The sequence below is a fragment of the Acomys russatus genome, chromosome 13 (assembly GCF_903995435.1).
Source record: "Acomys russatus chromosome 13, mAcoRus1.1, whole genome shotgun sequence".
Lineage (NCBI taxonomy): Eukaryota > Metazoa > Chordata > Mammalia > Rodentia > Muridae > Acomys > Acomys russatus.
The window spans coordinates 43,388,913-43,413,991 of NC_067149.1; the positions used below are offsets into that span (position 1 = coordinate 43,388,913).

A 25,079-nucleotide genomic window follows, 5' to 3' on the forward strand; every position below is an offset into this window, starting at 1 on the left:
AGGAGGGAGAAAACTCACCTGTGGGCGATACCTCTTAGCATATTTATAGATCTCGGCCATGGCCACGGTTGTGTTGAACTCATTCTGGTACTTCTACAGAGGTGGGGCAAGAAGAAAGGGGGAGGGGAAGTGTGTGTGTGTGTTTAAGGCAGCGTTTCTTTGTGTAGTCCTGGGTAGACCAGGCTGGCCTCGAACTCAAGAGATCCGCCTGCCTCTGCGTCCCGAGTGCTGGGATTAAAGGCATGCGCCACCGCCAGCCAGCGAAAGGGGAGGTTTAACTCTATAGGTGAGGACCCAGCCCATTTACTTCTCACAGCTCTGTTGATAGATTTAATGCTCAGGCCCCTGCAACCTTGGGGCACACTGGCTTCCTGGACTCTTCCACAATTTCTGGAGTACACTCTACCTCATCCTTGGACTTTGGGGGAACACAATTTAATGAAGGTGTAGACAAAGGAGGGAAACCGAAGGTGCCCCGAAATTCTTACTGTGCCTCCTGCCCCATCCTGAGGGGTGCTGGCTTTGGCCGCCCCTCCAAGGCCAAGGATACTGTTACTATCTCCTTGCCCAGGCCCCAAAGGCCCACCTACCCGAGACTCCTCAGCCAGGTGTGCGTTCATCTCCTGCTCGCTGAGAGGCGTCATGTCCTGGATTTGTTTGTAATAGCGCTGTACAATCTTCCGGTATTCCGGGATCTCCTTCGCGTATAGAAGCTTGTTGGTGGGTGAGTCCTGGGCAGGGAACAACCCCAGCGGTTGTGTGGCTGAAAGATGTGACTCGTCCCCACTGCCACCTAGAAAGCCTCGGTGGTCCGTGGCCATGGCTGAACAATCCCACTCGTTGACACTTTGGACCAGGGACTCTTCTGACCCCCCCCCCCCCGCCCCTTGCACGGAGGCCTTGTCCCACTATCCTGGGACTGTCAGGATGGTGACCCTGCAGGGGAGGGACTTTCATTTAACAGGAAGAGCTCCTCGGCCGTGTGCCAGCAGTCCTCTGCTGCACACAGCCCCGCAGCCTGTCTTGTTTACACCCTTATTAGGGTGATAAGATTTGGTGGCTGAGATGGTTGGAAGCTGGTTCCTGGCTGTGGGGAATGGTTCCCACCCCGCACTGCCAACACCCCAAAAGCACCATGTGCTAAGTATGTTGGCAGTTCTTTGTTGTCACGGGATGCATGTGTGAAGTGGTGACATTTTCTTTCCCTTGTAGGCTCAGACTCCTGGGCCAGAGTCAGGGCCCTGTCCTCATCCCACACAGCGCCAGCCTAGCTATCAATCCCATGGGTGCTCACGGACTCAGACTTCTGGGCTACCTAGCCAGGTCACCTCTCTTCTCAGAAGGCCTCTGTGGTTTCTACCTGCTGAACCAGCATTTCCTCTGCCCCTGGCAGGCACCCGTTGGGTTCCCTCTGGCCTGCCACTTGCTCTCTGCCCACTTTGAATGACCTTCACAGAGTTCAGGTAAGTGCTCCACCCTACCCCCTGCACCCCAGCCCCTGCCTCAGGAGTAGGCAGAGTAGCTAACCTTGCCCAGCTGCAGGTCCGAGATAGAGCAGGCATCGATAAAGGCCTGCGCGATGACAGACAGGCAGGCATCGATGTGGTCTGTCTTCTCTATGTCGAAGACAAACTGGGGGTTTTTTAAGATGTTCACCCAGAAGCGGAGAGGAAGGCTGTAGGGCAGGGACATTGGGGGGGGGGGGTACAAGAGCTCAGTGGTGGGGGTATGGGGTGGGTGGAAGGAGGGGGCTGGGGAGGTAGACGATGCTGATTCTCACAGCCCCTGCAGCCTCTGGGCATGCCACCCTTCCCCTGCCAGCTACAGGACACCACCACTCCCCCCAGCTCCCCCCCCCCCATCCCCAGAACCTCCCTCCGCCTTGCGCCTTGCATGCTAGACTCCTGGTTCTCATTAGAAACCCCCACCCTGCTGCCTGTGTCCGTGTTCCTCCCCCACTCAGCCTTGCACGCAGCAGGCAGGGCTGACTGTCCTCAGGAGGCCAGAGAGGGTTGGGGACAACCCCCTGCTCGGCCCTGCAGAGCTTTGAGGTGCCTGCTCCCTTGATCAGGGAGAAAACTACAACTGAATTTGCACAGGCATTTCTCTGAGGGTCAGGCTGAGAGCTTGGGAACCTTCTTGGTAGGGTAGTATGTGACCCCCAAAAAGCTAAGATGGGGCTCAAAGGAGGCTCCGAACTGGGCGTGGGAGTTAGAGACACAGTGTGCATTGCCATTTTCCATTGAGCCTGGATGGCTACTGCTCCACCAGCCTCAATTCCCTCTGCAGGATGGGAGGTGGGTGGGGGTGGGGGTGGGCAAGCCTATAGGATGCTTTCTGGTTTTACACAAACTGCAGCATAGAGAGCTAAGCCTCTCACCAGAGACCACACGGTGGGGAAATGGCGGAGTAGGATCCGCTTCTAGACAGGTAGCATCTAGGCCAGGCTCTGCGTCTTGGTGCCCCACCCCACAGGACCCCACCCCACGGTCACCACCTGTTGGTCTTCCAGATGTGCAGGGTGTCAGGGTCCGAGATGCCTCTCTTCTCTGCCTGCTCCTCTAGGAAGTCAAAAAAATACTTGACGGCCAGCGGGGGCTTGTCCTCTCGGATACTCAGGATGGCCTTGAACAGGTCATCCAGGAACTTCTGCAGAGTGCCCTGCGCGGAAGATGTGGGATGTCAGCCTAGCTTCGTGTCTTTGAGCCTCAGGATTCCTGACTGAGTTGTGTTAACGATGGCTTTCTTGGAGGGGTGGGGGTGCCCAGCAAGACCATAGGGCATGGTGGGGGGATTGGGGGTCAGAATGTGGCCTCTGCGTGTGTTGGCCTGAGTCTTGTGACCTGAGGATGTGAAAGTGCCCCCTGGGTCCTCTGCTGCCCAGTGGGTGGCGGAAAGAATACACAGACTTCTCCTGGGGGCACAGGGTCCCCCTTCAAGTCCCTTCAGGGGTGGAGACGGAGGCCGGGCCCACCTTGGTGGACAGCAGGCGGGTCAGGTAGATTTCTGGCAATACTTTCTTGCGGTGGCTCTGTCTGTGGGACTTCTTAGGCTCGGCCAGCTCATCCGTAGGCAGCACCTACAAGGTGGACAGGGTTGGTACCCAACCCAGGCACCCTTCTCCGCTCTTCCGTGGAAGTCTGCCCTATGCTCCCAGGCACCAGGCCCACCTCTTCTCCCTCACCCACTGTGGCTTTTCCCAGGGCCTAGGAGCACTTTCCTGGAGATTCAGGGAGGCAGAAAGCCAAAGCCACGCCCAGCAAAGCCTGCTCCCCAGGGCCCTGAGGCTGGGCACTCACCAAATGGAAATACTTTTCTGTGTCCAAGTCTTTCACTGCAAAAGGGAAACACACGATAAACAAATGAGGGGGGTGGGGAGGGTAACCCAAGTCAGTGGGGGAGAAAGGGGCGGGTGGAGGGAGGGGAGAGGAAGAGAGAGAGGGAGAAAGCGGGAGAGAGGCAAAATCTGGCTCTTTCTACTTCAGAATGGACTTTGGGACACCCCACACCCCCCATGATCTGGACCTGGGGCATCTAAGGGCATAGTTGGAAGGTTGGAGGCAGGGGTGTGGCCTGGAACCCAAAGGCCACGGGCAACCAGCTCAGACCTAACCATGGCCCAGGCCTCTTGGAAGTGTAGCGTGGAGGTGGAGTGTACCCCCTTCCCACAAACAACCTCAGTTCCCTCCAGTACAACTCAGAAAGGACCCAGGAAGGCCGCTTCCTCACACTCCACCTGGATCACCTCCTCAGCTACAAGCCCTACCTCTGCCCAGGGTGTTGTCCTTCTTGTCTGTGAGGCTCATGGCTAGGGAGGCGCCCTCAGGTATCTGACAGAGGAGAGGTGATGACGTTAGAGGTCAGAGGTTAAGGAGGAGAGGCGGTGGGGTGGCTGGGTCAGGTTAGGTACCTTGTAATGGGCAAGTGTGTTCAGTTTCTTACGGCCGTCCTCCACCACTGACGTGTCATCCAGGTCCCGAAGGACATAGCTCTGGGTGCTTGAGGCAAACCATTCTGGAGGAGAAAGGGGGCATCCGGGCTGAGGAAATGGTGGCCCCAGGGGCAGCCATTAGCCTGCGCCACAGTGGGAGAAGCCTTCCATTCTCCTGGAATCAGAAGCAAGGCCACGCCCCTCTGGGAGCCCAGCTGTTCACTCTAACTGTCCAGAGTACAGGGCAGGGCCTGGTGCACTATGAATTTTAGGATTGGTTTCTGGTCACCAGTCTGAATGGGATTCCTACAAATCCTTCAAAACCCAACCCCAAAGCCATATTTGAGAATTTTTTAAATTGCTTTTTGCTGTTGCCCACAGCTACAGAAAAAGGGGATTCTTCCTCAGAGGGAACCCCAGGGTCACGACAAAGACAGGGGAAGAGGCTGCAGTGGCCAGCTGCCCGGGCACGGTGCCAGCCCTTGCTCACCGAGGTCCACGTCCTCTGCCCGAGGCCACTGTGAGTAGGGTACGTTCTTGCAGAAGGCTTCCAGGATCTTCTCCTTCACCTGCGTCAGCGTGTCGGTGTCCATGGCCCGCACGCTCAGTGAATCCATACCACAGCCTTGGAAGGACACGTTCAGGTTCTGCGGGAGATGGGGGTGTCGGCCGAGGGCCATGGTCATCATAAGGCCTGGTGGTCCAGCTAAGAACACCCACAAACGGACCAGTGCCCTGGCCCTGGCTCACCCGGGGCTTGGCCTCGATGTTCTCTCTCAGCAGCCACTCCTCGTTGAGCGTGTAGCGGGCTTTGCCTGTGATGGCGTCGATGGAACCTTTGTTGATCTGCTGCTTGATGGCGCACAAGAGCAGGAAGAAGGGCTCCCCTACTGTCTCCTGTGAGCATTGATGGTGAGGGACGGGGTCAGAACCTCAACATTCTCCCCGCTGTGTTCCAGCCTCCTGGCCTGTTGGCGTTCCCTCATACTCCTTTCCTGCAGATGCTGACACCCGCATCCCTCCCAGGGCGTCTCCACTGCATCCCAGACATACATCCGGGGACCAGCCATCCTCACTGAGGCTCAGAGAAGGCAAGCACCCTGCCTAGTGATGCACAGGAGGGACAAGTAAAGCTGGCCTTGAACTGTGGATTCCCATGCTTGAGATGAAGCCTTTGTACAAAGTCGGAGCCTGCCCGGGGTTGGCTCAGGAGAAGCGGGATGGAGAAGAAGCCTCCAGGAAACCCAAGATGGATGCCTCTAGGAAGTATCGGCCCACCCAGACTTCACAGCCCACCTCCCGTTACAGACGCTACCAGCACCGCAGCCTCAAGCTGACCCTCCCCATCACTCTAGGCTAGTGTCCAGCTGTTCCGTGGGTGGGGGTACAGAGCTACCCATGGCGAATAGGTTTGGAGGAGAAATTAAGTTCGTAATAACAACAGGCTGCTTTGGCAGCAGCAGCACCAAGGCAGCTGCCAGGCCTGCTTCCTGCTGTCGTGGTCTGGCCGGGACTCACCAGCACCCCATTGTCTGGCGGGGGAAGGCCAGGCTGAGGTCACCCATGGTGGCTAAGAGACCTGGGTCTACAGAGTCTGCAGTAGTCCCTGATGGCTCAGAATGTGCCGTCTCTCCTAGGCTCCCCATTTCTTTTATACTCTCCCACCAAGATCCAAGGGGCTCCTAGGCTGGGTCTGCTGCCTCACTTGACAAAATGAAATTGAGGTACAGAGAGGGCAGTAACTTGCCCAGAACCACACAGAGGTTACCAAAGACCAGTCATGGACACAGTACAGTTAAGGCTTCAGTTATGGGTCCTATCCAGGCCTCTGCCTTTCTTGAAAAAAAAAAAGATGCCTACGTGACCCTTTGATGTCCTGACTAGCCTGACACCAGGGAGGGGCTCTGGCTGCCGAAAGCTCTGTGATAGTCCTTCCTTCTAATCTCTGCCCACAACGTGCCCTACCCTGGACTGCGCTGTTGGCCCCAAGTCCCCTTGCCCAACTCTTCCCACTGAACCCTCAGGGTCCAGGGTGAGACACCTGCTCCGGGAAACCCTCTTGGTTTTTTCCAACCAATCACTAGCCAGACTCTGCTCTAAATACTTGAACTTTTGTTTCTGCGTCCCTCCCCTAAGGACTGCAGGGACCTGATGGTCCTCTGAAGATCTCCCGCCCCCACCCCCATCCCCCCACAGAAAGGCTTGAGGACCAAGGCCACAGGACAAGATCCTACCAGCCTCCAGTCTGCCCTGGGAACGCTGTGTGCCCCTGTGGCCAAGCTTCAGTTTCCCTACCTCTCCAAAGGGATCCCACTGGGGAGCTGCAACCCCCGCCCCCACTCCCACCCCCCCGGAAAGTGCAGACCTTAAGGAGGTCAGGCGTGCCGGTAGGGGCGGGGCTTCTGGGCAGAGAGGAGCCTCACCCTCAGGCAGCCATACATGCAGATGGACATCCAATTGGTGAGCATCTTTTCTACCACAGACTCGGTGCGCCGCAACATGAGCTTGGGGTTCTTGGCAGCCGAGGCGTCGATGAGATCCACCAGCAGCTCCTTCATGATGCTTGTGTAGTATTCCAGCTTGCCGTGCAGTGCAATGGTTAGCAAGGAGGCCAGGCTACACCTGCAGGGACAGTGTCAGTCAGGCCAAGCCACCGTCCTCCATGGCCAGAAGACTCTGCCTACACTGGGAGCCCACCTGGGGCAATGAGGAGTGTGGAGCGGGGTGGGTGGTGGTGGGGGGGAGGAGCAGAGCCGGTGGGGCGGGCAGGGGGTGGGGGTTGATTCTCAGTGGGTGACAGGTGCTCTGGGGATGTGGCTCCAGCTGGGGACCCCTATGTCCCTGTGTGTCTTGTAGCCTGACCTGTCCCGCACAGCGAAGTCTTTCTGCTGCTCCAGGGCGTGGACGAAGATGATAAGGAAGTGTTTGTTGTTGAGCAGCGAGGAGAACAGGCTGATCCCCTCCTCCATGCTGGGGCGGCAGTGTTCAGGGATCTGTGGACGTGGAAGGAAACACCCAGTGGTACATGTCCCAGGAGGTCCCAGTGCCCAGCGCTGATTGCTTAGATGCCTCCAGGGCTGGGGCATCCACTACCCTGGCACTGGTATGTGCTTCCTAACTTCTGCTGGAGAGTGGTAGAGTAACAAAGGGGCACTCAAGGGGCAAGGATGGCTGTAGGCAACCGAGCATCCACTGTGTGCCACTTCCTATCTGTAACCAGCATGAGGTCATATGCCCATGCTCTCTGCCTCGCCTGAGGGGCCAGCACCCTGAAAGGCTGCCTTCCAGAAGGGCTTGACTACCTCCTAATAATTCGGATCACAGAGTGCATGGCCTCCTGGGGCCAGGATACTCACGTTCCACTCTCCCAGCAGTGGGTGGGTTTCCTGTGGTGGGGAACTGCCTTGGGAGTTGAGGGTCTGCGAGGGTAGCACATACCTCTCCTCATAGAGGGAAGAGCACTGCGCGGGGGGGGGGGGGGGGGGGGGGGGGGGGGGAGAAACCAGTGTTTTAGTGCTTTTAGCATTGCAGGTTGCCTGGCACCTGGAGTTGCCCACACATGGAGGAGGCTGGCAGGGTCACATGGTGGTTGGAGACCCGGGGTTCCCTAGAGGGGTGCAGGCCATGCTGTAGCACAGCAAGAGACCTGAGGCTCAGGGGCAAACAAGAGCCATCGAGTGTGTGGCACAGGAGACTGAGGCAGGCAGGCTGCTATGTTCTGAGGTTGGGGAAAGCTGCCGTGGGGGGTTCTTGAAATGGTGGAGCCAGGTGCTTCCTTGGGCTATTGCACAAGAGACAGGAAGCCCACAGACCCTGGACCACCAAAAGGAAAAAGAACTGTGGGAACTGAGAAGTCTGGCGGGGACCTGCTCCTTGCTCCCTGCTCAGCTCCTTCAGTGAGGAGAAAGGCAGGTCAACGTGGCAAGGCGGGCCGGACGGTAGTCTTTCATATAGAAAGCTAAACATCAAGTAGGCAAAGAAAGTGGTGGAGACGAAGAACCAAGATGGCTGTGGACAGGGGGGCAGGTTCCAAAGGTGCCTTAAACCAAACCCCCTGTGGTGACCAGTGCACGTTGGAGGGTGGTGTACCTTGGGGAAGAAGGTACGAGTCACAAAGTGCTTGTACTCCAGGAAGGGGATGCCCTGGCTGCGGTTCAGCTCCTTGGTGAGGTCCGTCATGTCTGTTTGCAGCTCCGCAAAGCCTGTGGGACAGACCAGCAGCTGTGAGTGAGCGAGCCTGTCCGGCCATGGGCAGTACCACCCGACCCTTGCACCCACCTTTGCGGATCTCCTCTCGGATCTGAGACTCCATCTCTTCCATCTGCAACAGCGTCTTCTGCCAGTAGCGCTCCGCACGGCGGCTCTTGGTGCAGAAGACGAACAGGGCTGTGGGCAGCAAAGGGGAGGCTCAGGTTTCCAGGGCCCATGAGAAGGCACCAGTGGGCACCTGCTGTATGCAGGTTGTGGCTGGAGGGGTTACCGGGAGGGGGGGAGAATGGCTCGGCCCACTGGCCTTAGTGCCACCAGGCAGGAGGCAAGCAGGTGTCCTTAGCCCTTCTGCCGTCTGTCCCTCCCTGACAACACAGGGCTTGGGGACCAGCCAGCAAGGAAACCCTTGATGGCTTCTCTTAGAAAAAGGAATGTGTCAAACAACACTCATAAGGGGCTTTCTCTGGGTTAAGAATTATGAGAAATTTGGTTCTTCTGCCCTAACGTACAGGCTATTTCCTGAGACAAGTGTACCTTTGTCTGCCCCAGCAGTGTAGGGGGTCTCTGCTCTCTCTGCCATGTTGAGTACATTGCTTAAACACATCTCCCCTGAACCATCTTTTTTTGTTTGTCCCCAAATTGCACCCAAAGCCTAAGCACAGAAGATCCTACTAACATCTACCATTCCTTACCTGCCCTACCTCAGGGTGCCTAACTGTGCCCATGCCTTACCCACCTCCATTCTCAGAGGGAGTCATAAACGCCCTCCTGACTCCCCCAAGTGCAGGCTACTTACCAACCACAGAGAGCAACAACAGGACACTGCAAATGACGATGGATACCACAATGGCCGTCTCGCTGCCCCCCAGCTGCAGTGTGGCGATGGTCTGGTTGAAGTTCCCCACCTGGATCTGCACACAGTTGCGGGGGGGGGGGGTGCAGGGCGGCACATCAGGCTTTGCTAGAGCTACGGATCAGCTCTTCTCACTGGCTATGTGCCCACAGGCAAGCGACCTAACTGATCGGAGCCTCGCAGATAACAGATAACCACAGTGACCGCTTAATCAATGAGGCAGTGCCTGATGCAGAGTCTGGGCCAGAGGCCAGTACAGGGCTGTGCTGATGACCCCCTATGAGGGTGGTCACAGAAAAGCTCATGGGGGTCTGGCTGCTGTCCTGTGGGAGCAGGTGATTCTGCAGGAGGTATGCAAGCAGAGAAAGTACAGAAAGGCCCCTCCCTCTGACCTGTTTTTTGTTCTACTAGAAAACTCAAAAAACAGAGACTGGCAGGCCACACTCTAGATGGGACACCAAAACCAACTTCTTATAGCTTCTGGCACTAACCAATGACTTGGGCCTCAGTTTCCCCACCAGTCAAGGGTATAAAGCTCTGCTTTGCTAGCTGGAGTTATCAAACATGAGACCAGTGAGCTCTGTACCCAGAAGCCGGATCTGCCCACCTCCAGAGCCCCACCCACTCACTGTGATGGGCAGCTGTCCTTCAGCTGTGCCCAGCGACTCATTGACGGAGCAGTGGATGACCCTGTCTGAGATGATCTGGATGTCGCAGGATACCTGGCCAATCTTGATGTGGTACTCGTGGCTCTCGAGCCCCAGGCTGTCTTGCTCCTTCTGTGGGTGCACATGGGATGCTGGGCTAGGGGTGCAGTTCCCAGGTCAGCTGTCCCCTGCTTCCACTACCCATCCTCCCAGCCAGGTGCTCACGTGGATGACGAGGGTGAGTGGCTCCCCTGGGTGATGTTTGATCCACTTCTCCCTCTTGGCAGTGGAGAACTGTGGGTTGGGGAGGTAGTCCAGGCGGAAGCGGCTGCCTCGCTGTGCCTCCGCGGGGTCCAGCATCTCCTCAGCCGCCTCGTCCGCATAAGCCCGGCCATTGATGAAGAAGTCTATAGGTGCTGAAGTGTTGCTCAGGGCTCCAGGAGATGGGCAGGTGATAAGCGTGGAATTGAGAACCTTGCAGAACTGCAAGGCGAGGGTAGGATGAACCCGTGAGAGTGGAGAAATAAAGGGTGAGGGTAAAGGAGAGGGGGAGGGAGGGAGGGAGAGAGAGAGAGAGAGAGAGAGAGAGAGAGAGAGAGAGAGAGGGAGGAGTATGTTGAGGCCAAGTGGAGCAGACATAGGCAGGACCTTGGCTGCACACAATCATCTTATCCCCAATGTCCCTCATACCCCCATCCGTCCCCTTACGGTAGGCTCCCGGCCAATGTGGTGCACAGTCATCGATACGTTCTGTACCATGTGGAAACGCTCGCCAGCCACAGTGATGGTCCTGCCGCCACTGAGGGAACAGCGAGACCGGTCAGGCTCCCTGCAGCCTGGACAGTGAGACAGGGTGGCTGTGGGTGGCTGCCCATCTCACCTTACAGGGCTGCGGCCTGGCCTGATGCCTGTGATGACTGGGTTCTGCATGTACCAGAAGGTGAGGTTTCCACGCACGCAGCCCCGGCTCTCGAAGCGCACACACACAGGCACTAGAGTGGGCAGGGCACTCCGAGGCACGGTGCAGGTGATGCTGGTGGCTGTGCGCCTGGGGGACGGGGGAGGATGAGTGGGTAACGCAAGTGTGGCCCTTGCTGGTTGCTCACCCACTGTAGGTGCCCCAGCCTTGTCTTCTCTGATTCTGTACAACTTTTCCCTCCCACTGCCACATGCTGGCTTGCGTTATGCCCAGCTCAGCCATCTTCTTTCTCATTCCCTCCCAGATCCACCCCAAGTCAAGAAAGGGCAGAGCGAAGCATGCTCAGCTGAGACCTAGGGGTGACACCCACCCCACAGCTGCCAGGCTGTGGACATGGCTTACACAAGGTCTGTGCAGGGGTCTGTGTCGTTTACCAGGACCTGGAGCACAGAGCCCACATGGAGGTCACTACCATGAATGGTAATTCTTGTGCCCCCCGCTTTTGGACCCAGGGACGGCTCCAGTGAGTAGACCACGGGCAGCTGGGGAGAAGGAACAGCGTTAGGCTCTGGCTGCGGGCTTGCGGGGAGTGAGCTGGCTGGTGGGTGGAGGTGACCTACTTACCACATAGGAGAAGTGCTCCCTCGACCTGCCCTCCTTGGAGGCATTCACGGTTACCACGTCTGAGAAGGCCCCTGTGGCGGGCCCCGTGGCACACACAATCCTGAGGGTGGGTAGGCATGTGGTGAGCCACTATCTGTGTCTGCCCGTGGCCTCTGCCTCCCGGTCACACTGGGGCCAGAATGCTCAAGCAACAATGCTCTCCATAGATGGTCACCGTAGGGATGACCAAGGAGGGCATGCCACTCCACTGTCTCCCCCAGGTCTGTAGCTCTGAGACAAGGCTAAGATCAGATGGCCTCTGATCACTAGGTGGTTTGCCCAACTAGACTGGCTAGCCACCTGATGTCCTTATCTGCAAGCCTGGCTCAGAGCCTTTCAACAGGAAGCCCAGCTAATTTCCTGCTTGCACACATGCCCTGGAGAGGGAGGCCCAGTTGCTGCACCCCAACCTTTATACCCCATCAGGGCCCCCTAAGCTTTACCACTAGCAAGTGGTTCTCACGAGAGCAAAGTCGATATGGCAGGAAGCAGAGCCATGAGGGCTTCCCAGAGGAGGCAGCATAGAAGAGTGGCCGAGGCAGACACAGTGGGAGGCCCAGTCATGGGTAGGATGGGGGGGGCACAGGGGGGGGATTAAGTTGGCATTGCCTAAAACTCACTCCTCTGAAACTGTGTATCTGTCAGCCAGGGGTTCACAGGCCACACCGCCAATCCACACTCCGTGTGCCACGTCACTGAGCCGGCGGCCTAGGTTCCTGCCTCGGATGGTCAGCAGGGTCCCGCCTTCCAAGGGGCCACTCAGAGGCTCAATCTGCCAGGGGAACAGGGAGAGTGAGGGTCTGAGGCCTGGGTGTCCCCCTCTCACTGCCACATGTGCCCACAGGAAGTGGGGCCACACAGACCCTCTGCTCAGCAGAAGATGTTCAGAGGCTGGGGACAACTGGTCCCACGGGAGCCTGAAGGTGCCATGTGGCTCCTGGTAGCCATGCCAGATCACAGAATTCAGCATCTAAGCCAGAAGCTGATTGGCCTAGGGGTGGGCCCTTTGCCCAGGCTAAGCCAATCAGAATCCTTCCTTGAGCCACCCCCCCTTAACTAAATCCAGCTGGTGAGTTCCTGGAATCCTCTACTATCCCCAAGACAAGAGGGTTGCTGGGTTGCTGTGAAAAAAAAAAAAAAAAAAATCAATGGACCAAAGCCCCAGCTTCATCCACCTACCATGTCTGTCCCCATTAAGACATCCACAGGAGCTGACCTATGAGCCAAGAGTGCTATGAGCGCAGGTAACACCTGGTGTGGCATATGCTTACCGCTCGGATCTCAGGGGCCGGGCAGGTGCCAGGGAGTGGCTGCAGGAGCCCTCTCAGACGACAGCCATCATTCCAAACACAAAGGTGACCCAGGTCCTCACGGCCCAGGCACTGGGAACAGTCAGGGCTGCCCATAGCACAATTGTAGACAACAACTGTTTGGACACAGGACAGCCTACAGTGAGACAACTGTGGGGTGAGCACCTATAAAGCGCCCCATCTCCAGCCTCCAGCTTCTCCTCGTGGGGACCTTGTATGGAGGCGCTACCGACTCTCCCATTTTATAGACAAGGTCTATAGGGATTGGCTGGCTGAGTCCTGGTCAGTCTTGCAGTAAAGGTTTGTGGCCTCATGACACAGAGACAACAGGGCTCAGAGAAAGAAGTAAGGTCTTAGGGTTACACGGTCATTGGTGTGAGGCGGGCCACAGCAGAGGGGCTAGGCCGAGTGTCTCGGGAACACTGGGCACCTATGGGTTATGATGTTTGTGGCTGCCAGTGAGCCCCCACGGCTGGGTCTCTCCCATTGTGGGACAGGTGGGACACTCACCTGTCATCGGGTTAGGGCTGTCTAGGAATCGGTCTGGCGGCCCCTTCAGTTTCAGGCTCAGGGGAAATACCTGGCTCTTCTGGGTTGTGTGTAGCTGCAAAGTGAGGAAGAGTGTGAGGGGCAAGGGTGGGGTCTCAGTTTCCCGTTGGGGGCAAGGATGCGACCAAGATGGATGAGGGCGGGGAAAGGGGGGTTGGGGGTGAGGAGAAGTGGAGGCAGAGTGGGCCTCTCATGTGTCCTGCCGGGGTCATGCTAGGGTCATGCCACGTACCACCACTTGGTTGCAGCGCACCAGTGAGTCATTCACCCACACAGCCTCGAAGCTCTCTTCCAGCCCAAAGCTGCACTCCAGGGCGGTACCCTGCAGACACAAGGGCAGAGGAGCCTCACAATACCCATCCCCCATACCTCCATCAGAACGCGGCAGCCACCACCCTTCCTGGCCATCATGTCAGGGACTGCACAGATGCTGAGGACACTGGCCCATGACTGACAGCTTCACCACCACCCCCAGCGGCCTAGACTAGTTCCTGATGCCCCAGTTCCAGGAGACTTTGCCTGATCCTTGGAGTGAGTCCCTGGTCTCACCCTGCAGAGCTAAACCCTAGATTCCCCGTCAGCTCCCATGTGACATGTGCCAGGTCTGTGGGCTGGTCTTCTTTTGACCACCAATTTGCATCACCACAGTGTCCAAATTCCAGTTGCAGAACTCTTCATAGGCCCCCAAGGGCCCCTTGGATCAGGACACCCCACACTCAATCCTGCCCTCAGCACTAAGGGGGTGCACACTGAGGATACACAATGTCCTACTCCCAGAATCTGCCCTGTTCTGCTGGTTAAATGTCCTGTTTCCTGGCTCAAGCTGTTTCCACTTGTCTCCTCACCCACTGGTGAAAGTCCTAGCTGACTGTAGGGCCCTTTATATATCCCTAAGACCAGCAGAAGTTAGCGGAAAGCTCGCATTCAACCTCACTTAGGCCTAGCTTTAAATCCTGCCTTTACTTGTTCACTGTGTGGCCTCGTGCTCTGTCTCTCTGAGCCTTGATTTTCTTAACGATATTATGTGCAAAGGTCTGCCAGGGAAAGTAAAGATCCTGTGTTTTAGTGGCTTACATATACAGGGGTTAAAATGTTTGCTTTCTATGCATGGTATACAGGAGGTGCTCAATAAATGTTAACACATTAAGCTAGGCCGAACTCCTCAGTCTCATCTTGTTCCATCAACAGTAATATCAACAAATATTTGTTGAGTAACAATCTTGAGTTTCATGTGTCAGGCCAAGCCCCAGCAGCCATGTGCCAGTACTTCCTGTTTATGCCCCTGCTGTTGGTAGATATGACACCCTGAGAAAAAAGCAGGTCAACTTCTTCTTCCTGGGGTCCTAGCTGGAAGTCAACACAGGAAAGAGACTGCTGACAGGGCCAAATGCTGGCTCTGTTCCCCATGTGCAGAGTCGGAGGTGGGTCCCCTCCCCAAGGGCATGTCAGAGTAGCCCAAAGCAGGGCTGCCCAGTGTCCAGGTCCCAGTCCTGACCCCCAGGTGACTTAGAAGTATGGTCAGGGTGAGGTTGGTGGACAGGGGGCATGGGGCAGGGATTTCTGTGGCTGGTAAAAAGCAGAGAATTCGCCAAAAGTGCCACACAGCTGGAGATAATCAGCCAGATTGGGCCTAGAGCCTCCCCACCCTGCTCCTGCCATCCACAGTGTCCTGGCAGGGTAGGCCTCTGCATGGAGGGCAGCTCCACTCTGACTCCCAAGAGTTCCTACTCTATAAGAGGCTCCCTGACACATCCCAGATGCCTGACACGTGGCCCCCACGTGTGACAACCGTCACGGGCCTCAGCTCCCACGTGGCAGTGACAGATGGCATGTCCCAGGAATTAGGGAGGCTGGCATCCTTCCAAAACTCATCAACCCCCTCCCCACCACCACCACATTCCTCTCAGGGGGGTGGCCAGAGATGGCCACATCCCCTCTCCCAGCACCAGCACCACTTCCTCCCTCCATGTCCTCTCTAGACCATGGGAATTCGGGGCATGGCCAATTATGGCCATCCCAGGGAAAGACATGGGAGCCTTGAACTTGGCCAGTATGGTCCACAGCTCTTGGAGCACCCAGGGTCTTGCTCAGTCTGGGCAGGGCAGGCAGAACCCACATGGACTTCATCTATCCATGGACTGTGGTGCCAGGCAGGGGGGCTGGGCCACTATGTCAGGGAGCCCCAGGGCAGGAGTACTGGGGCCTGGGCCAGGGTTCCCTTGGCAGTTGCTGGCTGCCTGCTGTCCCCCATCAGACTTGTCTTCCTGCTCCAAGTCTTATACAGCTAGAGAGAAAAGCTGGGACAGTCTGAGGCCCACACAGAACCTGCTCAGCCTCTACTTACTTGGAAGAAGGTGGCCCTAGTCAGAGGCACCAGGATGTTCTGGGAGCCACCAGTGGGCACAGGCGCCAGAGGCGAGGGCAGGATCTGGGGGCAGTCTTGAGGGCTCTGCAGACCAAACACAGGAAGGGGTCAAATAAGATGTTTCAGAGCCCCCACCTCTGCAATAGACATTCCTGTGTTCCCAGGATGCCAGCAGCCTCCACAGCTTCTCGTGCAGCCCCACTTTCCAGATGGGGAAACAGAGGTAGAGGGAAAATGTTCCATCTAGGTGGAGTCTGCCCCCTTGACGTGCTCCTCAGACACAGAGTGCCTGGGTGTTGGTGGGTGGTGAGCTCTTGGTGGTGGCTAGGGTCTTTGGGACCTGACCTTCCAAGATACATAACTCTGGGCCAGGCCTGGGCTAGAAATTGCAGCTCCCAGGGACCACACCCCACTGTACAGAAGAGCCTAGGCAGGGGAGGGGCCGAGAAGGTTAGGGCTATGAGTATTCCCTCTCTACATCCCTCAGCAGGATAGTGGGGACCGAATCTGTGCTAGAGCTTCGGCGTCCTACCTACTGGCATCTCAACATCTGACCTAAGGAGGGCAGAAATCCACAGGCCCAAGGGCAGCCACATACCCTGGGGGCCACCATGACCCTCTAGTCAGGGACCTCCTGGTCACCTGCAGCAGAGCAAAGATTAGGGGTTAGGACATTTCTGTGTGCAGGAGGTCACTGTCCCTTTCTCCTGGGATACTGGTTTTCCTCTGTTCTTTTCCTCTCCTCCCCCCCCCCCCCCCCCGCCGACCTCTCTTTGGAGACAAGGTCTCACTCTGTTGTTCAGACAGACTGGCCTCAAGAACTGGGGTCACACATGTGTACCACCACTCTCATCAGCAACTCTGGCTCACTCCCCCATCCCCATGTAATTGCCACACAGCCCAAGCCAACCTCAAATTTGCCTTTTCCTGCTTTAGCCTCCCTGGTGCCAAGATTACAGGTGGGCAGTCATGGGACATTTCACCTTACTATTAGCTCCTAATCACACAGAGGACCTTCCCCTTGGGAGGACCTCTACCAAACCAGACCCTGAGAGGCTGCCAGTGAAAAGGAAGAACAGTGGCACTATGCTTAAGTGACCTCACCATGTGCCAGGACCCTTCTAGACGGAGAACCCCATTCCTATTTTAAAGACAGAGAAACTGAGTCGTAGACAGCAAAGCAGCTTGTCCTTACAGTGAACATAAGGGGTCACCTGAGAGTCACCTGCTCCCAATGACCTTGTAACCAGGCACTCTATGGGAAGCAGGGGGCGGGTATGTGTGTGACTAGGCTGAGTCCTGACCTCCGTCCAAAACCCCACAGTCATATCGATGCTCCCTCAGGTCTACCTGCAGCCTCCCGGTCCCAGCCATCTGCCTCTGAGTCTGGCCTGGCCTTTGAGGCCGGCCCTCAATAGGCCTGTGCTGAGGAGACTGACCTGGCCTAAGTGAACCACCTTGGCAGCAGAGCTGGGTCCTGTAACCTGTCTCAACACTACAACTCCCGTGGAATGAGGAAGGACACTCTCCAGCTTCCTGGACTGGGCAAGAGGGGTCCTCAGCCAGCCTAGCTGCTGAAAGCACCTTGGCACTAAGAACAAAGAGCCTGTCTGACTGAACACGGCATCTCCCAGAGGGTTGGGAAGCCCCTGATGCCACCACTGAACTCCTGGATCCAGTGGCGCCCGAAGGTGACTAAAGCTCACTAGCACTGGCTGATTAACGCCAAAGACCAGAAGACCCCAATCTGGGCTTTTCCTTTTTGGGCCTTCCTTTCCTGTTTCCACCCAGGCCGTCCGATCGCCTCTAGGCCTCAGATGGCTTGTCCCATTGGCTGATCAACCTGCAGGCTTAGGAACCAACCCCCGTGGATGGCTGTACCTATGGCAGGGATGGGTGGGCAGGAGAGAGGGAGAGGTCAGGAGCTACCACCATGGCGGTGTACGCAGAGCCTGCTCTAGTTCACGTAAGTTAGCACAGAGCCTCTCCTCACCTAGCTAGAACTGCCAGGGAACAAAATGGCCAGGCTCTCAAACCTGCTATTGGGAAAAATGGAACTGCAGGGGTGCCCAGAACTCCTATAGCATCTCCAAGCTCAAGAGGTCAAGTCCTGGCATCCCAACCCAGCAAGTACCAATGGGGCCCCCTGGCCTGCTGCCCAGCTCACAGTCCATGATGGTGTCAATACCCATCAGAACACTCTGCCACTGGCTGCAGCACTGCGCCGCCCTGTGGTTTGGAAGACGCCAGGCTCTGGTCCAGATACCACAACCCATCTGCTTCCAAAGCACTGCCTGGGAGCATCACATTCCTCTCCAAGAGACAACCCCAGCCCCGGAACACCTGGCACCTGGCTGCCTCTTCTCATCCAAGCCCAGAAGCAGTCCTAGCCCTCCTGTGGGAGCTGCTGGGACCACACACACATGGCTGCAAGTGCATCCTTTAGCGCCTCCCCTCCAGGGGCCAGGGACCCCGGAGGACATGCAGACCCTCTGCCTGCTGTCTGCCTGGGAGGCCTGGCGCCTCCACAGCTAACTGGCACTTAATTAAATGCCAAGTCGAGCACTGGTTCAGAGCCTTGCACAGGCTGTGGTGAAGCTGCCTCTTCTCCTGCCAGATTACAGTTAATACTCTACGACAGCCCCTCGGGGGCCAGCCCACTCCTGCCCCAAGGGAGAACTACAGACCTGGGGAGAGCAGGCTGACTGCCAGCGTCAGACACACCTTCTAGCTGGTGAGCTCCTATGCAGATGTCAAGACCTCACACACAAAAGTCCTCTTACGGATATCTTTCCTGGTCACCCCTGCACAGTAGCCACCAGCTTCTAAAGTCATCTATGTGCCACATGTAGGGCTGGTGCCTCCTGGAGTAACTCCAGACCTCTACGCTAGTCCTTGAGGTAGGCCTCACTTTACACAGGGAGAAAGATTCAGAGAAGACCAGTAGCTTGCCTGGCCTGTGGTGGGAAAAACAGAACTACATCTAACTGGCTTTCCCTCAGTGCTTAGCACAGACTCAAGTATACAGCAAGCACTCAGCAAGTGCTGATGGACTCTGAGGAGGCCCCCAGCCTTCAAGGTTGGTAATGGAAGAGGCAGGTGGAATAGACACTTCTGGTCTCCCCGGAAGTCACCAAGTCTCTGCTGTGTATGAAGCTTAGGGCTGTGGGTGAGGAAGTGCCACAACCCAGATGTCCCCAAGCCCAGAACCATGGGGATGATAGGCCTAGACTATATCCCAACACCCCATGCGTTCCTCAATCTGGCCATAGGTCACCCCAGGGGCCAAAAGAGACCCCTCAGGGTGCGCAGCCCTGACATGATGCAAGGCGGGGCACGGCTGGGGTCAAGGCACTGCTGTTCACCTGCCAGGGTCTGGGAATTTCATGTGTGATCCCTGAGAGAGAGAGGAGCCTTCCAGGACAAAGGTGACACACCATGGGAACTGAGACAGGGGCCTTAGCACCCAATCCTGGATTTCAAAGAAAGCCAAGAGGGGATTTGGGTCCAAGGCCCAAGTCTTACCACCTCCCAGGTAGGTGGCCTTGAATAAGTCGCCTCCTCTCAAAGCTAGAGGGACAGAGGCCCCAAGTGTCTGAGAAACTGAAAACCCGGGATGACACTGTTCCACCCTCGGCATCAGCTGTGGGTGGAAGCAGCCAGCTCGCACACTGAGCAGCCTGGCTCAGGCTTTCCAGGAGGCCATGATGTAACCTGAAGTGTTGCCTCTAAGAACTAGACTTCCAGGCCGGGCGTGGTGACGCACACCTTTAATCCCAGCACTTGGGAGGCAGAGGCAGGCGGATCGCTGTGAATTCAAGGCCAGCCTGGTCTACAAAGTGAGCGCAGGACAGCCAAGGCTACACAGAGAAACCATGTCTCAAAAAACAAACAAACAAAAACCATGAACTCCTGGAGTAACCCAGCAAGATTCAAAGGCAGGAGGAGGGACAAAAGCAACCAGCTTGTCCGGCCACTGGGGACTGGTTAGACGTGCTGTGATGAGGGTGTCCCCACCCCCACCAGGCTGTTAGTACAATGCCAAAGACAATGCCAGGACAAAGAAACGCTCTCAACAGAGTAACTTTAAAACACAGGAGACTCGGGATACTAAAGCCATGGGTGTTGGGGTGTGCCCAAGGCAAGGCTTACCGTGGGGTTTGGTGAGCTCTCGCACTGAGACCGGTTGGAGACACACGAGTGCTGCTGGGTGCACCAGAAGCAAGGCCACTGTGTTGACAGGCAGCTGGTACAGCTGGAAGACAAGGGAGCCCCTCAGATTCCTGACACCTACCCTCAGCTGGGCCCCAGGAAGCTGATGCCTTGGAGAAAGGGAATAGGTAGGCCATCTTGTAAGGTAGTGAGCTTCCCACTGGGAGAGGTATGCAAGGAAGAAACAGGTGGAGTCTTCAGTTCCCTCTGCCTCTACAGGACTAGTGTCAGCTTGCAGGGCCTGGCTGGTCAAGGCTTGCTATAAGCAAGGGAAGGATGTGGGGGTCCTGTCTGGTGTGTGTACCAGACTCTGCAGCTGTTCTCCAAGCTGGGGCCTGTTGCTCCTCCCCTTGCCCACTCACGCTGCATGGGGGTAAACTTGTCCAATTCGGCTGCAGTCGTAGATGGTGAAATTGGCCGAGACAATGTTGTGTCCTTTGACCCTTACAGACATCTCAACCGTCACGTGATCTGGAAAATGATCAGGGGCACAACAGAAGCCTTCGTCCATACCTGATGCTGGGATGTCAGGGCCCCGCCTTTGGGCTGGCACCACAGCCAGGCACTCACCCTGGCCAGCAGGAAAGGATGGAAACTGGGCCCTGGGCAGGAGGTTACAATAGGCAATCTGATGGTCATAGGCAGGGCCAGGTACCCGGGCCACTGTTCGGACGCCATTTCCGTAGTCACAAGCCATCTCCATACCGCTGAGGCTGGGCAGGCTGCCTGAGATCTGCAAGATCATACCCTAGAGGAGAGACACCCTCAGGTAAGGCCTAGCCACGCCCCTTACAGCCCCTATTGCAAAGGCGTCTGTCTGATCTGTCCCTGGGGGGGGGGGGGGGAGGGTTGCCTTGAGGGAATTCAAGGCTCTCTTTGTTGTAACTAACCCTGGGGCCTTAGTTTCCCCACTTGAGCCTCCTCATCTCAGATGTCGCAAAGGCTCTGTAAACCAGGTGGTGTGGCATAGCCTGCAATTCCAGCACTTGGGAAGCTGAGGCAGGAGGCCTGCTACAAGTTCAGGGCCAGACTGGGCCATGGTGTGAGGCATTCTCAAAAACAGAAGGCTTCTGCGGCACACGGTTGCTACGGCCCCACTCCCCACACCCAGACACTTGGCCCTCACTCCCTTCTCAGGGCCTTTGGATTGTAGTTTCCTATCAGGCTCTTCCTTCTCATGCTTACTCAACTCCCTCCTCAGGCCAAGGCTGGTCTGCAGTTTTCCTGCCTACCCTTGAGCCCACCCCACTCTCTGGTCTGCATATAGTAGCACCCCTACATTTCACTTGTCTTATTCTCTCCTTCCAACGCACAACAGCTCCTCCCAGACCAAGGCTCTGTCTCCCGAGTATGAACATGCATCGCCCCCAATAGGTGCTCAATACGACGTGGATGGACACACAGGGACGAATGACCGTGTCTGCCCCAGGCTGCCCAGGAATAGCGCCAGGGCAGGACGGATGTGTGACTAGTGGAGTAGACTAGCTGGATTACTACTGGGAACCCTCAGGGTGACAATACGAGGTCTCTCTTCTCACAGGAGTCAGTGAGGAGGGAGCTGGGAGGGACCCAGGCTGCTGGGCCACCTACCATGCTGCAGGCATGGCTTTTCTGTCCCTAGCCACCACCCCTGTCTGCCCCATTGTCAGGGGTAAGCCATAACCGTCAGCACCCCCCGGAGAAAGGCAAGAGTGGTCTTACTCTCTATCTGGGTGTCCCCACCCAGAAACAGCAGTTTAAATGCCAGCAGTGGCCCTGTGCATTGATATGTCACCCAGGATGCCGGGTCCTAGCTGTGACAAGGTCCTCCAAAAGTCTGTGGTAGGGCCTTGAAGAGGTGGCCCAGCCATGGAGGAGATGCCTGGTCCTTGCTGTGAGGTCCCTAAAGTCCGGCTTCACTGTTCTTCCTTAATGCTGATGCGACTGCACTCACCGTGTAGTCCCGGCGCACGTCAATCTCAGAGGGCAGCACGGTCATGGCAGGGCAGCGGCCGGGGCCCTCGCTGGCACTGGTCCAGAAATGCGGCTGGCTGGAGTTGGCGCAATCCTGCTGGAGTGTGCACCTGCAGGCACCGTGGGGTCAGGTCCTAGGCCTGGGGCCACTGCCCCTTAGCCCTCCCTGCCCTGCCATCACAGTCAGAGGCCTCACCGGGTCTCCAGCGTGCACCAGCCACAGTAGGCATCAGCTGCGCCCACGCAGTCCCCGCAGGTGGAGTGCACCTCACATGCCGCCACCTTCACTCGGGCCATCTGCAGGCAGAGAGGACCCAGATGATCAAGGCAGCTCCCACCCCACACCCCCAACGCCGCTCTCGTGAGGCTAGGGTAGCTAAGGCTGGAGGAGGCGTTAGTTGAGGGCATGTGGGAGAAACATGGCCTCCTTGAAGCATAAGTGAGCAGAGGTGGAGGCTGGGAAGGAGGTGCCCCCCAATAGGAGGGAAGGCTGCACTGAAGCTGGCTGCCTTACAGTTCACCTCACCTGGTGCGATGTCATCAGGTACAGGTAGCCCGGATCCGTGGGGTCAAACTGCATGATATGGTGCACCGGCTCCCCATAGGCCACTGTCAGCACCCGCCTGCTTACGACCTGCATGCTCTCATTCAGGCTGATCTGCGGGAGGAAAGGCCATCAGCTACTGGTACCAGGGGGTATCCAGGGATTGCCACCCACAGTCAGGCCGCCCTGAGGGTGGGGTCTCGTCTCCCCTCCTACTCGGATAGTCCGGGGTTAACGGGAAAGCCAGCACCTAGGTGGAGTGCACGCTTGCCACACTCTTGTTCTCAGACTGACTCTGCAGTGCTCCCACCAGGAACTCCCCTCCTGGGCAAGGGCCCAGGCCCCTCTACATGGCCCTCTGAGGATTGGCAAAGTCTGCTGTGTCTGTGTTTCCCACTCATCCCAAGCATGCTGGGTGCTCAAGGCTCCAAGCTGCTAATCTGAGGGTAAAGGCTGGTTGGTGGTCTGGACACCTCTGAGGCCATCCACCCACTCAGCTCCCTCTGAGGTTCCATGCAGGAAGAAACTAGCTATTGCATTCCATGCCTTAAGGATCCACCTAGCCACACCCCCACCCACCACCCCTGACCTCTTTCTCACTTTGCTCCCACTGTTATACACAACCACCCCAGCCAGGCCTTCCTGCCTTGCCTTTGCAACCCATCTTCCTGAGATTACCCCCATCCTTTTCATTCTGGGGTGTACCAGGGCAACACTGTGCCCTCCCCAGATGTCCCCAGGCTCAGGCTTGACTTCTGAGATGTTGTTGGGAGGCCTCTTGGGATGCTGGGAAGGGCCTGACCACCGCTCACACCATGCCTTGCTCCACACCCCAAGACATCAATTCATTTCCACTTCCTCAATAGTTACTGAGTCCTGAGGGCCCATCTGGGGAGCACAGATAGAAGTTCCAAACAGGGAAAAGGTTGACAGGAGAGACACTACCCTGTGCAGGATGGTGTGTGGGAACACGGGGGCTGCCTGAGTTTATCTCCATCACTGAGGCCCTGGGTTCTATCCCAAGCACGGCACAGATAAATCAATTTAAAAAAAAAAAAAAAAAAGCAACGACCCTATCTCTAGCTATGTGGTTGCTCTGGGGGTCGTCACTTCTCTTGAAGGACCTCAGTTGACCCCTTCTGTGCAGTATCCTTAGCTCGGTGTGAGAGCTAAAGGTCACGGTGTCTGAAATGTACCCGTTGAGGCTCTGGGGAAACACCAGGTGCCTACTGATTGCGGCTTTGTGGGTGGAAGATGGAGAAGGCTCTGGCCACTGTCCTGTTTTGGCTCACTTCTCCTCGACAGATAGAACCTCAAGTCCAGAGGAGACAGGCTATGTCCTCGGGCCATATGCTCCTCAGGCGTGGAGGAGCAGTCAAAAGCAGAAGCCGCTCCTCTGACCACAAAACTGAGCCCTGGGGGCCACTTCCGTCACCCAACAGGGGATTGAAGCCGAAAAACATATGCTGGGGCCCTAGGCCCTCACTGCCCACCGCTTGGTAGCTCTGTGCCACGCCTGTGGGGCTTGAGCCCCACCCTGATCCCACCCAGGCAGCTGCCAAAGGGAATTAGATTATGGGCTCTGAGTCAATTAGACTGAGCCTGGCTCAGGGGCTGACTCTCCCCCACAGAAAGGTAGAGAGGCAGCAGGCAGGGGTGCTCTGCTGTGCCCAGTCTGCTCTGAGGTAAGAAAAGTGACTCCTTTGCCCTCCCTTAGCTCTGGAACTTGCAGGGTAACAGGTAGCATGGTTAACGCAGAAACTGGACTCCTGAGGTAGTGGCCGGCAGGGTTGTGCTTTCCCCTCACTGAAGGTCCACAAAGACTGCAGCCAGTAGAAACTGAGTCCCAGAGACAGCATGTGCATTGCAAAGGTCAAGAAGCCCCTGGGAACAGACTCCAGGCCAGGAGATGTGGACAGCAGATACGGACAGCTCTCAGGCCAGGCCCTCCCTTCTGTGACAGGCCACTGTGGAGCCATGGGAAAACTGAAGAAAACAGAGTGACACCAGCCCTTACTTAGGTGGCCCACTCCTGGGGAGTTCCCATCTCACATGCTTACCTTGAGGAGCCTTCCTGTGGCAGTGCCCAGAAAGATGGCAGTGTAGTTGTTGGCAGAGGCCACAGCCACGGCCGTGAGGCCTGGAGCACGGAACACGGGCGATGCCCTCAGCGGCTGCAGGATGGACAGTGGGTGCTGCAGGTGTGCTGCTCCACAATCCAGCTGCTCTGGCTGCAGCTGTGGAGGAGACAACAAGGCAGGTTAGAGCTCAGCTCCGGAACCTTCTCTGGCTCCCTGCTTGTCCACACAGTTGGATGTCGGCGCCCAGCTAAACAGATCTCCAGACGCTATCTGGGCCTAGCCTTGACCTTGGGTGACACAGCTCCTCCTAGATGACAGCTGGGGTTTAAGGTGTGTGGGGACTGACTTGGGTATGCGGCAGGGAGAGAGGAAGGAAGACAGGCTGGCCAAGAGACTGGTCAGTTTGGCTTTTAAGAGACTAGAGGTGCAGAACAGGGATACACACTTGCAGTCTCACACTTGCGGGAGCTGAGGCAGGAGGGTCAACTGACCCTGAGAATTCCAGACCAACCTGAACAATATAGTAAAACACAAATTCAGAATAAAAGACATTAGAGCTAGGAATTGGGTGACAGCCACACACCCGGCCACATCTTTCCTCCTAGCCAGCCACAGCAGACAGGCCAGAAGAGCCCATATAATGTCACCCAAGGCCATCCTTGCCTCAGCTTACCTACTGATACCCAAGGGGCATCTCTTCCACTTCTACAGTGTCTCTCACAGTTCTGGCATCTGCTACCCCCTGAGTTTCTTGGGACTATCTTGGGTGGGGGGCAAGCTCCATACCGAGATATGGGGTGGGGCTTAGGTGCCCTGGGCTAAAACTCTTGGGCAAATGGTGTC

General features: G+C 56.8%; 1 protein-coding gene across 1 annotated transcript in view; it reads right to left on the reverse strand.

Annotated features, from left to right (window-relative positions):
• Positions 1 to 25,079, reverse strand: part of Plxnd1 (plexin D1) — a 39,400-nt gene that overhangs the window by 896 nt on the left and 13,425 nt on the right. The window contains exons 2-35 of the mRNA XM_051155138.1: positions 24,216 to 24,392; positions 22,138 to 22,269; positions 21,808 to 21,908; positions 21,592 to 21,721; positions 20,229 to 20,406; positions 20,021 to 20,129; positions 19,599 to 19,701; positions 15,426 to 15,530; positions 13,314 to 13,403; positions 13,043 to 13,136; positions 12,494 to 12,648; positions 11,843 to 11,994; positions 11,184 to 11,283; positions 10,962 to 11,101; positions 10,521 to 10,688; positions 10,349 to 10,439; positions 9,866 to 10,123; positions 9,623 to 9,772; positions 8,937 to 9,051; positions 8,210 to 8,317; positions 8,021 to 8,133; positions 7,288 to 7,392; positions 6,794 to 6,924; positions 6,355 to 6,553; positions 4,682 to 4,828; positions 4,422 to 4,578; positions 3,911 to 4,014; positions 3,767 to 3,830; positions 3,300 to 3,334; positions 2,975 to 3,079; positions 2,498 to 2,661; positions 1,528 to 1,675; positions 591 to 731; positions 19 to 93 (exon numbers count right to left, since the gene is read on the reverse strand). Of these exons, the coding sequence (XP_051011095.1) occupies positions 19 to 93; positions 591 to 731; positions 1,528 to 1,675; positions 2,498 to 2,661; positions 2,975 to 3,079; positions 3,300 to 3,334; positions 3,767 to 3,830; positions 3,911 to 4,014; positions 4,422 to 4,578; positions 4,682 to 4,828; positions 6,355 to 6,553; positions 6,794 to 6,924; positions 7,288 to 7,392; positions 8,021 to 8,133; positions 8,210 to 8,317; positions 8,937 to 9,051; positions 9,623 to 9,772; positions 9,866 to 10,123; positions 10,349 to 10,439; positions 10,521 to 10,688; positions 10,962 to 11,101; positions 11,184 to 11,283; positions 11,843 to 11,994; positions 12,494 to 12,648; positions 13,043 to 13,136; positions 13,314 to 13,403; positions 15,426 to 15,530; positions 19,599 to 19,701; positions 20,021 to 20,129; positions 20,229 to 20,406; positions 21,592 to 21,721; positions 21,808 to 21,908; positions 22,138 to 22,269; positions 24,216 to 24,392 (4,344 nt within the window). The remainder of the gene's footprint in view (positions 1 to 18; positions 94 to 590; positions 732 to 1,527; positions 1,676 to 2,497; positions 2,662 to 2,974; positions 3,080 to 3,299; positions 3,335 to 3,766; positions 3,831 to 3,910; positions 4,015 to 4,421; positions 4,579 to 4,681; positions 4,829 to 6,354; positions 6,554 to 6,793; positions 6,925 to 7,287; positions 7,393 to 8,020; positions 8,134 to 8,209; positions 8,318 to 8,936; positions 9,052 to 9,622; positions 9,773 to 9,865; positions 10,124 to 10,348; positions 10,440 to 10,520; positions 10,689 to 10,961; positions 11,102 to 11,183; positions 11,284 to 11,842; positions 11,995 to 12,493; positions 12,649 to 13,042; positions 13,137 to 13,313; positions 13,404 to 15,425; positions 15,531 to 19,598; positions 19,702 to 20,020; positions 20,130 to 20,228; positions 20,407 to 21,591; positions 21,722 to 21,807; positions 21,909 to 22,137; positions 22,270 to 24,215; positions 24,393 to 25,079) is intronic.